The sequence below is a fragment of the Haliaeetus leucocephalus genome, unplaced genomic scaffold, assembly GCF_000737465.1.
Source record: "Haliaeetus leucocephalus isolate CR32 unplaced genomic scaffold, Haliaeetus_leucocephalus-4.0 Scaffold141, whole genome shotgun sequence".
Taxonomy (NCBI): Eukaryota; Metazoa; Chordata; class Aves; order Accipitriformes; family Accipitridae; genus Haliaeetus; species Haliaeetus leucocephalus.
In genome coordinates this window covers 2,013,274-2,027,564 of record NW_010972577.1, presented here as the reverse complement: position 1 = coordinate 2,027,564, position 14,291 = coordinate 2,013,274, and the positions used below count along the sequence as shown (strand labels likewise).

The following is a 14,291-nucleotide window of genomic DNA, read 5'->3' as shown; positions in this document are numbered from 1 at the left end:
CTTGTTCTGACTATTCATGTGGACTCTTTTTATCACAGTGGTGGTGTGCTTCAGTTTAGGAGCTCGATAAGCAGCATGGGGAGAATCCTCCTAACCCCCCCGTTTAATTCTCTGGTGGCAGTTAGTTGCATACCCTGTCCCCACCTCTAAGAGGATGCTGCTGGAAGCTGGAATTGGGCATGGTCCCCCAAGCTGCTTAGTGGTTTGTGAGGATTGCAGGCAGGTACGTTTCGAGAAGACTTTGGAGTTGTCTAACCTACAGCATAATGAAGGGTGTCCACAGAGCACAGTGGGAACTCGACAGGCCAGACCATGGTATATGCACTATTTAAAATCCGCCTGTGCCCAACCCAAGATCACTTAAGTGGTACCTGGGCTCCATGCCAGCTGCCTGAATACTCACGGGCATGGCTTAACAAATTATTTATAAAAGAAACTTATTTTATTTTCTACTCTAGAGGTTTACAGAACAGCTATTCAAGTTATAGATAACGGTAACCTCATTGATATAATACCTTTAGATGTCAAAGGGGCTTTATAATTACATTATGAAAAGCTGTGCTGGAAGCAAAATAAAAAGAGAACAAGGGGGAAAGTCTTTCTGGCAAACAGGAATGTGTGGAAGTGGAAAAACAGTCAAAGTTGGGTGTGGCCATGTTCAGCAAATCCAAAAGCATCAGAATGCTTTGCTTGCCCCCTCATCCCTGAGCCTCAAATCAGAGACCTCTTCCTCCCCTTCTTTGCCATCAAGCCTAATGCTGCCGATTGCAGAAGGGACAAGGAGACAATAGTTACTTGCATGCTCTTCTGGGTCACTGTTGCTGAACCAACTCTTGCACTCGGGTACATGCTGATATCAAAGACCTCAAAAAGCAGGAATAGATTAATCTTGATTCAATGCTGCCATCATGGACAGGTGTGAACAAACACTCCTTTCTTACTCAGCTATCCCTTCCTGCTTGTGCCGCACTGCTATTGTAGCCACATCTACATTAGTGGTTTAGGCATACGGGGACCATTGGCTGGCACTGCTGCCAGCTAGTATGGTAAAGCATGCATTTAGACCACGCTCCTAGCTTCCAAAATAGGGTGCCATACCCACACTGCCCGCTGGGAACAGTTCTGGGCTGATGCTGGACTTCCGACCCATACTTGGGAATTTTCTGGGGGGTGGTAACTGGGTTTGACATAGAAACAATACAGAAGTTTGTATTTAATGCTGTGCTTTATTCACTAAATGATGAACTCAAGGAGAGTTAGAATTAGGCAAAGTGTAAAGAAGCACCATACAGTCGTTTTTTGCTGACACCATCAACCTTTGAAGCACCTAAATTACAAATTTGCAAGAAGCCTCTAGTGGAAGTGCATTCTCTAGAAGAGACTGCCAGCAATTGCCAGGCAGAGAAACCATAAGGAAACTCCAACTGTGAGGAAAAAAGAAAGTAGCAGCTTTGGGGGGATTTCCTCAAGATAGTTACCTAGAGATTTTTGTCCTGAGATTCCCCATCTTGAGGTGCTGTGTTAGTACAGCCACAGCTTTAGTCTGATAAATACAATTTTGATAACAGTGTGGGTTCTGTGAACAGATCTTCAGATTAGCTGTACTGACATCTGCTGCAGGGATGGAAAGTGATGCCCAACATCACATGTGGGTCTATGAGATGAGAATCTGACAGAGAGGTGAGAATCTGATCTTTGGCACCCAAATCCCATTTCCCATCTGCTATGCCATCCTTGTGTCTGTTCACATCCAATTTCAGTTTTGGTATTTTTACCTGACATGTAGATAGCAAAGCTGAAGCAGTTACTTTTCATGGAAACAGGGTAGGGAAATCATGAGTATTGGCCACATACACTCCCTTTCCAAAATTAATGCTATTGCCTTAAGACATGGGGTGAATTGTGACATAAACTGTTCATCTATTTTTTTATACCAAGTTATCACTAAGTAAATTTGATACTTGCAAACTGTATTTCAAAGTAATTGAGCATTGCTATCCCATACTTCGGTATCTTTTCTGTGCCAGCCATACAGCACTGAAAATAAAAACCTGGGTTACTGTTCAACGGTGAAATAAGCCTAGAAACTTCAGTGTTTAGTCTTTAAATGGTTACTATTACTCTAAATATGACCTAGAAAAATCTGTTATTTTCTCAGCGTTTTAAAGTCTCACCCTTGTGTTTGGGTAAAATGCCCCAATAATTCCAAAAGAAGTTTGAATAGATGGCAACCAAAGAAACTATGAGGCTACCCACATGGTATAGTCAAATCAGCAAACTGAAAGACAGTCTCTGCCTTGGGTGGCAATTTTCAGAGATGTATGTCTTTAAACTGGGTAGTGACAGCTTAATAGCAATGGGAGATTTTGTCTCTAATTGGGTATGCCTGGAAACTCCCCCAAGCTCCAAAGTTTAAACACCCTGGGGGAACCTGACTGTGCTGGGTGGAGGCTGAGTTAAGGTCAGAAGGTAAGTACTAACTTATAATTTCCTTTTTCTTAAAGCATTTGAGAGACTATTTATAGTGAAGCTACTTACAAATTTATTAGGGTGTCTGCTGGGGTAATGTAAATTCTCTGCTCTCTTAAATTCATGTGCCAGGTAGACTAAGCATGGCTCGCTAGTTACTCACCAGCTGGAAGCTGCAGGAGAGAGAAAGCAAAAGAAAGGTGTTTTTTAACAAGGAAATGAATCCTGCAGTGCAGTTCAGAGCGGAACAAGGCAACCGTGAAACTGCTGAGGGGACAATGTGGGGGAAGGCAAAGGTGGGTGGGAGAACACAGTGCAAGCCTCTAGCACCGTGGCTGTTTCTTCTGGGTTTGAGCAGGAAAGCTGGCCCATTTGGTACAGTGGACTCCGCTCCCAGCTCCAGGGCTAAAGGGCACTTCACACTGAAGGCAGGTAATGCTGTTTCTGAAAGACCATGCCCTCTTAAAGGGTTCTTACATTGCTGAGAAGCATCCTCAGAGAAATTCAGGACAGGCGTGTCATTAAGGCTCACTAGGAAATAGGATGGGAATGTGGAGTTTAGACAAAAGCGGTAAAAACATTTGCATATAGACAGATTTTGTGTTGAGGTCTTTCCTAAACATTAATTAAGGTGAAAGGTAGTGCATGCAAGATGCAGTTACGTATTTGGCTGCAGCAGAAATTCCTGGCATGAACCAATTCTTCAGCAGTGTCTGGACTAGTGCAGCAGTCCCAAAATGCCCCGGATGGTGATGCATTTTTGCTATGGGAATCAGGTATCGCTTAGGTAAAATGGGAAGGTAATGATACCACCCCCAGGCAAACTCCCCCCAGTTTTTTCTTCAGCATGACATCCTATGGTCTGGAATACCCCTTTGGCCAGTTGGGGTCAGCTGTCCTGGCTGTGTCCCCTCCCAACTCCTTGTGCCCCTCCAGCCTCCTTGCTGGCTGGGTGTGAGAAGCTGAAAAATCCTTGACTTGGTATAAACACTGCTTAGCAACAACTAAAGCATCAGTGTGTTATCAACATTCTTCTCATACTAAATCCAAAACACAGCACTATACCAGCTACTAGAAATAAAATTAACTTTATTGCAGCCGAAACCAGGACACAGTCTTTGGCTTTTCTAGCTAAAGGAAAAGTCTTATTTACTGTAAGTTTCTGCACATTACAAGTTGGGGCAATGTGTGTTGAAGTGATATAGACTGCAATCTATCTGAGAAGTATAATGAAAGAGGCACTAGTTAGCTGTTGTGAACTACATAGATAAGCTGCTCTGCCATATAGTGAAAGCTAGTCACACAACGTGCAGAAACTAAAAAACCCACTGTCTTAGAGGCAAAACATTGTAATTAGCAACAGCTATTTGCACTTTAAAACTGGAGTTGATGATTTTTTCTTTTATGTGTATTTTACCCCTATTTATTGTAGTAACATGACTTGGTTCTCACCAGAATTGCTCAAGGGAGAACTCTGAATCTGATTGTTCTTTAAAATCAAGTTTTGGCAAAATATGTTCCAAATGTACTTTATTTTAAGTACACTTACAAAACACTGTGATTTGAAGAAAACACATCACTAGAGCGTACTGAACCTGATTTGAACGGGAAATGTCATGTGGATGCAAAGTGTGACTGACACACGTAATGTTGCAGCTTGGGCTTTTAGCTCTGAGAAAATGGGGGTCATCTGTAAAATTATTTTTTTAAATCAGGCACTCTACTCTGGTTTCTGAGCCATTAGGACATGATTAGGATACCTATTTCTAAGCTTTTCTTCTCCCACTCATTAGTGCGTGATGCTACCATCTTTGGGAAGGTGGAATGCTAGTCCCATTTTTTTAGTAATTAGGGCAATGAAGCACAGAGAAATTCAGGCCTGGATTTGCAAACCCTTATACTCAAGTATTAGCACAAGTAGTCCAGCTGGTTGTCCCTACGTATGAAAGAGCTTAATACAGATGCGCTCTCCGCCACACGCTCTGTTGTTCATGGTGCAGAGAGAGGTGCTTCAGACAGCGTCCGACGTGCTGGTCCCCTGGGCACACAGGTCCCCGGTGCCCTGGGGGATACTTTTGGGGACACCTGAAGCCAATGCAGCTAGGTTCCAGAGCTAGCTTTGAGGGACACCTCAAGGCTGCCACAAGCAGCAAGGAAATAGGCTGTAGCCATTCAATAGGACCCCAAGGAACCTCAGCCTGTTTCATAGAACGAAGGGAAGATGAACAACTCATTTGCCCCTGCTTGAGGAAAGAAGTGGATGGCAGTCGAAGCTGCAAAATGTGCTCCGACAACTGGCAAACAATGCCAGACAAATTTCAGCCTACCAGTAAAACATGTTTTCCTTCTTTTCATCTTTTCAGTGAGGATTATGGCAATGAGGGTAAGTGAGTAACTTCCCTGAGGACGTGGTAGGATTTTCAGTGGCTTTGTATAATTGTCTTAAAATGCAGCAAGGTTCCCCTTGTTGCTCAGGACTCATACCACTTGTTGAAACCTGTCTGTGTTTGCTTATAATCAAAACAAACCTCCCTAGTAGCACTGGGGAAAGCTTTACAGATCTGCACATCTTTCCTTTCCTAGCACAGGCTGTGTGGTGTCACTGGTCCATCTCTCATTTTATGCTTTAAACCAGATAACGTTGAAACTTCAACAGGCATAGTGAGAATAAAAGTCTCTCTCTCCTCAGAATAATGATACTTAAACCAGTTTTATGAGATACTGTTTTCTGCTTAATATTTTTCAGGGCACCAGAAGCTCAGAAGCATGTCGGGGAAGCCCAGGCTTACCTACTGTAATGGAAGGGGGCGAATGGAGCCCGTACGGTGGCTGTTGGCCGCAGCCGGCGTGGAGGTTCGTTGATACTCAGTACAGTGTTCCAGACTGGTGTTTTCAACTGGCCTAAGTAAGGAACAATTTAACATGCACGTGAAGCATAAACTGCTGCAAGAGGGTGGCTAAATTCATTTGGCCAGTGGCACTGCATGTTTGTAACTACCTTGTTTGGTGGTTAATATTTGGGATGCAAACTCAGCGGAGCTTGGAGTTTGTTAGAGCTAGCGTCTATGCCCTGAAGTAATTAATCATAATAGGTCAAAATGGGGATTTATTTAAAGGCTCTTAATTAATCTGAGTTTTCCAGCTGTGCAAACCCACCTTAACTCAGTCTTACTTAGTTTGCAGTTACAATGTGTGGGAACAAAAGAGTGTCACTGACTCACATGCCCTGGGGTGGGGTTAGAAATAGTTGATTTACCTTGTGCTTCCCTTGGCACTGGCTGCAACCTGTCATCCCCCTGCAGATGTCTGTACTCTCTTTCTACCTGCACTTAGGTTATTTCTGCATTGGTGCCCTGAGGCAGAAGTGGCCAGGCCCTTCTGCTCCTTCCCAGCTGTAAGGATGTGTGCGGGATCTTCAGGACGTCTGCAACCAAACAGCAGAGTTGAAGATCCAGCCCATTACCTTTTGCTCATTTCAGTCGTTCTGCACGTGGTTATGTGCAGTCACTTACAGAAGATAAAGGTTCAAATACAGCAATGTAACACTATTCTCTCTTCTTTTCCAGTTTGAAGAAATTTTTTTGGAAACAAGAGAGCAGTATGAAAAGTTAATCAAAGGTAAGAATCCCGACGCCTGACGCTTAGTTCCTCAAAAAAATTGCTCCAATTTAACTAATTTTGTGGTTTAAAATTAGTTTATTGCAAACTGAACCTGATTTGAATGGGAAATGTCATGTGGATGCAAAGTGTGACACACATAATGTTGCAGCTTGGGCTTTTAGCTCTGAGAAAATGGGGGTCATCTGTAAAATTATTTTTTTAAATCAGGCACTCTACTCTGGTTTCTGAGCCATTAGGACATGATTAGGATACCTATTTTTAAGCTTTTCTTCTTATTGCAAACTTCTATGTGCACACCTAGAATACTGGAATACTAGTTTTGAGTAACCTGTTCTTTCTGTGCCAAACAACTCCTATAAGCTAAAAGCCATAGCTTCTGTGACTGTGTTTATTGTAGTACAGGGGTAGCAAACATTCCTATTTAATGCAACTTAATTATCTATGTTATTGAATGGTTAGCGTGGTTCCTGGCACGTTTTTGGTCCAGGGCAAATAGCACTCCCTGAAGTAATTCCTAGGCATCATTTGGGAGCTGTCCCAGGCCAAGGGCCATTTCCAAGATGTCAATTAGATGTCACCACCATGCTCTATAGGCAGAGAGAACTGAACAGAGTGAATTTGGCCAGTCTGTGCCAGCTGGCCTGACCTGTTGTTGAGTTGACTAGTATAGATATGTTGGTTCTGAACCGCCGTAAGATAAGCCAGTGAGATAAGCCTCTAAATGAAAGGCTGGCATGGCACCAAAATCCCCAGGAAAGCCAGTTTTCCTTTGTGTTAGGTTCTGTGCGAACACCCTAGTGACAGTCCTAAGCAGGATAAACCTGAGCCATGAAGCTTGCCCCAGTTAAAAAACAGGGAGCCAGCAGGGAGACCTGCAGAAAGTCTGACATGGTCAAAGCAGCAAGCCACAAAGGCTTCATGTCAACCTTGGGGAGTGAGACCAGTTCCCAAACACCAGTGCATACCCCCAGCCACTGCCCTTGATATTTGCCCAGATGAAATCCAGCAGTGAACCCCTCCACAGCCACCCTGGAAGGAGAAGACCTTGCTGCAAGGGTAGGGAAGGAGTTGGGACTGTGAGGAGCACTACAGGGTGCACCCACCCTGCAGTTTACCTGCTGCCCAAGACACGTAAGAGAAACCTCGCAGCAGGCTGAGCTTGCCGAGACATGCTAGGAGACTTGGAAGAGGACTCGGCTGCATTCTGGCCACTTACTCAGAAAGGAAAAGCTGTGTTTAAAGAAATTCTGACAAGAAAACTAAAATGAACAAAAATAAAAAAGAAGTGGTAGCAAGAAGATCAGAATTAAATTTGCATGTCCAGCTGGCTGCGAACCTGACAACATGGGAGGGCAGTGCAGTGTGAAGACACCAGTTATAGCTTTAAATATGATAGTTCAGGTACTGAAAGCCCAAATCTGAATTTGCTTCACAGGACTAATTAATCCAGACAGAGTGGTACAATCCTGGATACAGCGTCCAAGCTTATCTATATCCAGAGAGAAGAATTAAATGGTGATGAAAAGGATAGGGAAGTTTTATAAAGAAGATTAAGGGGTTTTATGTATATATACTGAGCCGAAGAGGGTTAGAACACAAAGAAAAAGGTGGGGTTTAATACAAGGGGTTGAAGAAAGACAAATTAGTCATCCTCATAGAGGGACCTCTGGAATGCTGCCAGTCATGCAGGGCAGGACTGAACACAAATAACCCCACATTACCTCTTCCTCTAATGTTTTTTCTCTCCCTACCAACATGCTTTTTGCCAGAGTATCCTGTGTTTAGACACCACCACATTGTTAGAACGGTCCAGGCGTGACTTTGGCCCATGCCACCTGATGATCTTCTAAGCAATGCCTCAGCAGTGTCCAGGATGAAGCCTGGGCCAGGGGCTGTTCCCAACAGGCAGCTTGCGGACAGACAGCTGTTTTGGAGGCTGAAGGAGTTAAATAGCATCAGCCTGGCCAGACCTGTACCTGCTGGCCTGAGAGACACTAGCTCGGCTCTATCTGCAGCCACAGGTTGCCCAAGTTGCTACCTGGATATCAACAAGCTCTGCTGGTCAGTGACAAATAGTAGGTCTAGATGATTGTTTTTTAATGTGTGCTCCACAGACCACCTTCCAACAGCACAATCCAATCCGCAGAATGACTGGCAAACTGCTTTTAATCCTGCATATATATTCTATGCAGTGGTTGTGTGAAGTATTTCTCACTGCAAAGCAAGGAGAAGCAGTGAGCTACTGGTCATAAGAGAGAAATCCCTCTTTTCTTCACTCACATTTGCTGCATCACTTTTTGTCAAGGGCCAGAAAGTCAGATTTTATTTTTCGCTTCACATCTTTCTGCTGAAAAGTATCCTTGCAGAGTTGTTAGTTTTCCCATTCTACTGTGTTTTTGCTAGATAGATACCAAGTAATATTTCCTCCTTGAGCTGCAGACCTGTATTCTGGAAAGACATGAAGACACACTATCTTTCTGTGAACGTTTACAAGAAACAAACACAGGCTATTTGTTGCTGCGGAGAGAACTACTCTTTGAATTTAAATTATAAATTAATAATATAGAATGAGTGAAGACTGTTTATTAATTCTAGACTAGCAAAGTATTTTAATAGCTCTGTGGAGAAAAAAGCAAACAGATGTGCCTATTAAAATGAACTCTTACACCTGAAAGAAGGATGCACTGAACAGATTAAAAATGAGCAATTAAAATAAATGATTAATTTTGAGCAATGCAAAGTGGCAGCTGCCTGGCTGGATTTGGAGTTTTGCTGTGATTTTAACAGGGCGGGATTGTTCTCTGGATGCCCTTAATGTGTAAATAGAGGAGGGAGCGTCTCCAAAGACAGTAATTAGTCCAGCAGAAAACGGGTCTAGAAAAGAGTGACTGCTGTGCTGACTCTCTATGTCAGCTTCGCTTTCAGAGCTGCCTCACTGAAGGCTCAGACAAATGCTCCTACCGGCACCAGGAGACAATGGACCTACAAAGATGTACCTAAATAGGCTTAAATTGTGGAACAACACTGAGGATAGGCCTGTAATGCAAATCTGTGGGGACTCTTAAACTCTTGTCCCTGGAGTGACTGTGTAAAACTTACTTAAACAGCAACTGCTGTCACAGTCCCTGCCTCTAACTCTGTAGCTTCACAATGTTTAAAGTGGCCTGACCTCTTCCTTTATCCCAGAAGCTCAGTCCTGCTGCAGTACTTCTCCGCTCATTCTTTCTCCTCATATGTGTATGTCCCTGAGAGGGAACTGATCTGCATTCAAAATAATTGGAATTTTTTTTTCTTAAAGTTCACACTTAACACAGATCTTTATTCTCCTCCGATCCCTTGGGTTGAAATTGCTGGTTGAGGCTTTTTCTGCCAGCATGAGGCAGGGTCCAGAAGTGCAAAGGAGCAGGCAGTGCCAGCTCCCACCAGCCAGTGAAGCCCTGGCGATGTTGTAAAGCAAAGGGCCCAGCTGCACTGTGATGACCCAGCTACAAAAGGGCGATGCAGGCGAGTTGATATTTGATCTTTCCCACAATGTTAGTTTACTGCATGGAGTTTTACAGTTAGGGCAAGACATCAATAATCTCCTACACTGCAAAAGAAATGTGCTCAGTCTCTCACTCTCCTGTAAAGCTGGCAGTCTAGAAGGAATTAACAAGCTTTCCCTCAACTTTCCACCCTAGATGGAGTCCTGATGTTCCAGCAAGTGCCACTGGTTGAGATCGATGGGATGAAGATGGTGCAGACCAGAGCCATCCTCAGCTACATAGCAGGGAAATACAATCTCTATGGGAAAGACTTGAAGGAGAGAGCCCTGTACCATAACACCTCTTTTCACTTAATGAGCAATCTGTTATTTGATAGCTGCATTATATATAACGAATTCAATCCTGTAAATCCAGTAGAAAGGCATGAGAAAGGCTAACACCATAAAAAGCAAGGACTCTAGCCTTTGCTTAGGTTTTAACCACTGCTGCTGAAATGCTGCTGAACAGAAACAGGCTTTTAGTCCTTTTAAAAAATACTTGGCTTTAGTTCACGTTTAGTTTCGGCTGTGAAAATTGGCAGTGTGGTGGTGATATAAAATTCCTGTAAGTTGCCTTAGTTAATTGGAAAACAGATGAAATAACTTCTGTGCTCTTTTCTACCGTCTCCCCCCACTAATAGGATTGACATGTATGTGGAAGGAATAACAGATCTGATGCAAATGATTTTGATGTTTCCTTTCTCTCCACCTGAGGCAAAGGAGAAAAATCTTGACTCAATTAAGGAGAGGGCAACTAACAGGTACTTCCCAGTCTTTGAAAAGGTAAGTGACAGTGAGGATGTGCCTATAAAACTTGTATTTACAATTACCAAAAAGTTTCCCCCAAATAAGAACATGTTTGCAGTTCAGGTCAGTTCCAAATCCTCAGCTTTCTTGGCTCTCACAAAGAAGAGGAAATACAGCAGCACATTTTCTCTATTTGTTGGCTTGTGTTGTCAGGGCTGTGGTACCTGAACATCTACAAAGCAAATAAAGCAATATGTTCTCAGCTATACAGCAAAACTTTTCACTAAAGTAAAAGCAAGCACATAGGTTTTCTTTTTTCCTTGAGGGGATAATTCCACACTTACATTTATTTAGAGCACATCTCTCTGCTATACTTAATTTCAGTTGGAACATTTTCATTAGAAGAATGCAAAAATCCCTTGCAAATAAATCAGGTAGAGAGATTAGAAATACTTTAGTAAAACAACAGCCATAGATTTCTGCACATCCCACTTTCGAAAACAACAAACCAAACCCACATGACTCAAGCATCTGGCAACATTTCTCACTTTCGTTAATGTTCATCTAATTTTGATGGAAAACAGTAATAAAGGCTGAACATCCTAGAAGTCCTTATGACTATAATAACTTATTCACAAAGGCAGGGATTTTCTTTGGTTAGCTATTGTAATTCTGCATTCCTAAGTTTGCTTCCTGGTATCAACATTGGACATAACTTTAAATGAAATATCTAAATGGCAATTTTATAAATTCTCCAAGTTACTCTTCAGTTGCTCCATTATCCCTGTTTCTAATTCTGTGACTGTTACTAGTCTACTTAAGCACATGGTTTTGTCACTGTTCCCAGTGCGTATCATCATTCATCATTACTGAGTGACCAAAGTTTATAGCCTGTGTCCTACAAGAGTTCAGATTTTTTTCCCAACAGTAATGAAGTGATTTAGGCTCACAGCTTCCAGCTGAAAATTCCACCCTGACATTTCAGATATAATTGCTGTTCAGCTCCACAGCTGTGCTGTGGGGCTTAGCTGCCAGGCATCATGTGTCCCAGTCTCATCTGCAGCTCGCATTCTCTTGTATTCTACAGGTTTTGAAACAGCATGGCCAAGACTTTCTTGTGGGCAACAAATTCAGCTGGGCAGATGTTCAGCTAATTGAAGCCATTTTAGCAGTGGAGGAGAAAATACCTGCTGTGCTGTCGGGGTTTCCTCAGTTGCAGGTAATTTTGGTCTTGAGCATGCCTGTGTTCAGGAGCTAGAGGGCAATCCTGAAGGTGATCATCTCTCCATGCTGTGTAAATCAGGAGTGTGGGCTCTTCAAGGAGCTGCCGCTATCGTATCGTTGCTTAAAATCAAGCACAAGAAGGAACTGATTAATTGGTTTGTTGTAAGACACTGTGCTCCTGATTAACCCAGTTCAAGTATGCCTATCCCTCTTTGAGTGGTATATGCCTCCTCAATAGAAATAAATTAATGTAATCCCAAGGGAATCACTTATCTAAGCCACCCTCTTTTGATTTTCCTGCTGCCTGCCAGTAGATGCTATCTAATACCAGATAACAAATAAAGTCTGTGATCCAGGTTGACATGTTACAATAAGGTGCAGTGTGCCGTTTTCTGTACTGGCTGGTATTACAATTTTGGGATCCCAGTAATCTCACTTCGCTTCGGCCTTCTACAGTATGACTAGAAACTCAAACCTTAGCATTAAGCCAGTTTTCTTTCAATAATCAACTCAATAAAATTGAGGATGAATACTCTGCCTTTGTACCATGTACAAAGTCTGAAACCAAGCAGAAGTGAGGCACTTTTCCTGTGAGACTTGACCAGAAATCAGAAGCCTCTAGGCTTGCAGCATGCTATAGAGCACAGCGTATGGGCAAGCCTGGGGCATGACCTGCAGGAGTCATTAAGAGTTGAGATACAGTGGACCCAAGTAGTCTGTGATTGGAAAAAAGCAGTTAGTGGTCAGTAGTCCTCCCATATGCCTGTAATAAAGCAGCATAGCAAGTCTGAGTTGAGGATGCAAGACTTGAGGTCATGCTTCTTTGTGCTTACAAACTGTTAATTTGAGGGGTGCACTCAAAGACTTTGGCTTTATTCCCATTAACAAAAGAAACAGTTCAGCATCAGACTACCACAGTCAGGTTTTCTGCTTGGAACTGATGAGGAAAAGGGCTTTGATTTTTTGTTTGTTTGTTTGTTTGTTTTCCTTAAGTGTTTTTTAAAATTTTTTAAATCTCAACCCCAACAGTTTAAGTCTTAATTTAGTGTGACAGAATGAGGCACTTCAGCCACAAAGTGGACAGTAACATGTGTCAGATTTTATCCCGCATGAAGTTTTGCAGCCTCAGGTAATTCTTGCCTCTAGCTCCCATCTTCTAACAAGATATCTTAGCCACTAGGCATGGGCACAGTTCTGTTGAAGCCATGCCTTGAATTATGGAGGGATTCCTTTACTGCCAGAAGTGAAAAAGTTTCTAAAATTGGTGGTTACTTATTTCACAGCTTTTACTTTTCTTGCTCCTTCTTGTATGTCGCCCTTATCCTTCCAGTGCCTGTAAGGAAGAGGAAATTATGTTCATACATCTGCCAGCAAGAGCTGGCTGTTGCCCTGTGAAGCTCCTATCCATTAGCCCCATTGTTAGAAGAGGTTCTTGCTCAGCTAACTGTGGGGTCTCCAGCTGCTTGCAGCCTGCACCAGTGAGTCCTCTCTGACTGTCTGCACAATGAGATGTCTCGGGATCCTTGAGTCAGTTGCCTTAACACAGGCATTTCTTACCACCTGAGATGCCCTAATCCTAGTCCTGGCCTCCAGCCGCTGCTCCAGAAGGGAATAGGTCTCCCTGAGGGACTATGTTATATCTGCCAGCCCTGTGTAGATATTTTAGCTACCCTAGGCTACAACACAGTATGAGAAGCCTCTACTGGACAACTGAGTTGAGCCAAGGATGCTTCCAGTCATTTCACCTTCACCAACGCAATCCTAGAAATGCTGGGACAGTGGGACAACAGTGGCCATGCTAGATGCAAGCAGAGCTCAGATACTTACATAATATAGTAAAAATGGAAATCATGTTAACGTATATCGTGGTTTGGCCACACAGTAGTTTGCACCATCAGAACTAGTAATGAAAAGAAAAAGGTCATGAGCTGTGTTAGTGTATTTGTACCTTCAAAACCACACCCTGGTGTTCCCGGATATTGGATTTTTGCCTTCAGTTTCTTTCAGGCAGCAGAGATTTAGATATTGTCTGCTCCAGTACTGCCTTCATTGGTAAGAACAGTTTTTTTGCAGCAGCTGGGTCCTCCTCCTGCTGGACAGGAGACTGTAGGTGGCATGAGATCCGAATGAACGTTAGGATCTCTTCTAGCAGCAGGGGGAAGGAGTTCTGTGCAAGAAGCACTGTTTGCTACTGGAGTAGCTGGAACTTCTCTCTTACTCTGTTGTTTTTATTTTTTAGGCTTTTAAAATAAGAATGAGCAATATGCCTACAATTAAGAAGTTCCTGCAGCCTGGCAGCCCAAGGAAACCCCCACCAGATGAAAGTTACAGAGAAACTGTGTTGAAGATTTTTAGGAAATGAATGCCTTGCTACCTTCAGTGAGACCCAAAATACTGAACGCCCCCCCCCCCCCCACCCCAACCCAAAGGAAGTAGGAAGCAGGAAGCTCAGTAAATTGGTATCATTGTAGTTAAAACCAATGGTAAATAAATAAATAAATAAATAAATAAAGCATTCTGATTACTCTGGCAATGTGACAGCAGATTTGTCTTTATTGATATCACATGCTTGGCAAACCATGAAAACAAAGGAGTATGGAAGCAAAGAACTATTTGTAGGGTAGGGAGTTCATTGATTTGGAAAAAGACTGATGCAGTGTTAGCATTGTCAGAATGTAACTTATTGAAGAAATTTTCTGCATGAAAA

At 42.8% G+C, this 14,291-nt stretch overlaps 1 protein-coding gene across 1 annotated transcript; it reads left to right on the top strand.

Annotated features, from left to right (window-relative positions):
- The first annotated feature begins 5,205 nt into the window (after positions 1-5,205).
- LOC104827820 (glutathione S-transferase 3-like) lies at positions 5,206-13,981 on the top strand. Its single transcript, XM_010561075.1, has 6 exons — positions 5,206-5,322; positions 6,036-6,087; positions 9,771-9,903; positions 10,255-10,396; positions 11,448-11,579; positions 13,824-13,981. The coding sequence occupies exons 1-6, from the start codon at positions 5,236-5,238 to the stop codon at positions 13,944-13,946; spliced, it is 669 nt and encodes a 222-aa protein (XP_010559377.1). The 5' UTR covers positions 5,206-5,235; the 3' UTR covers positions 13,947-13,981.
- Positions 13,982-14,291: the final 310 nt, after the last annotated feature.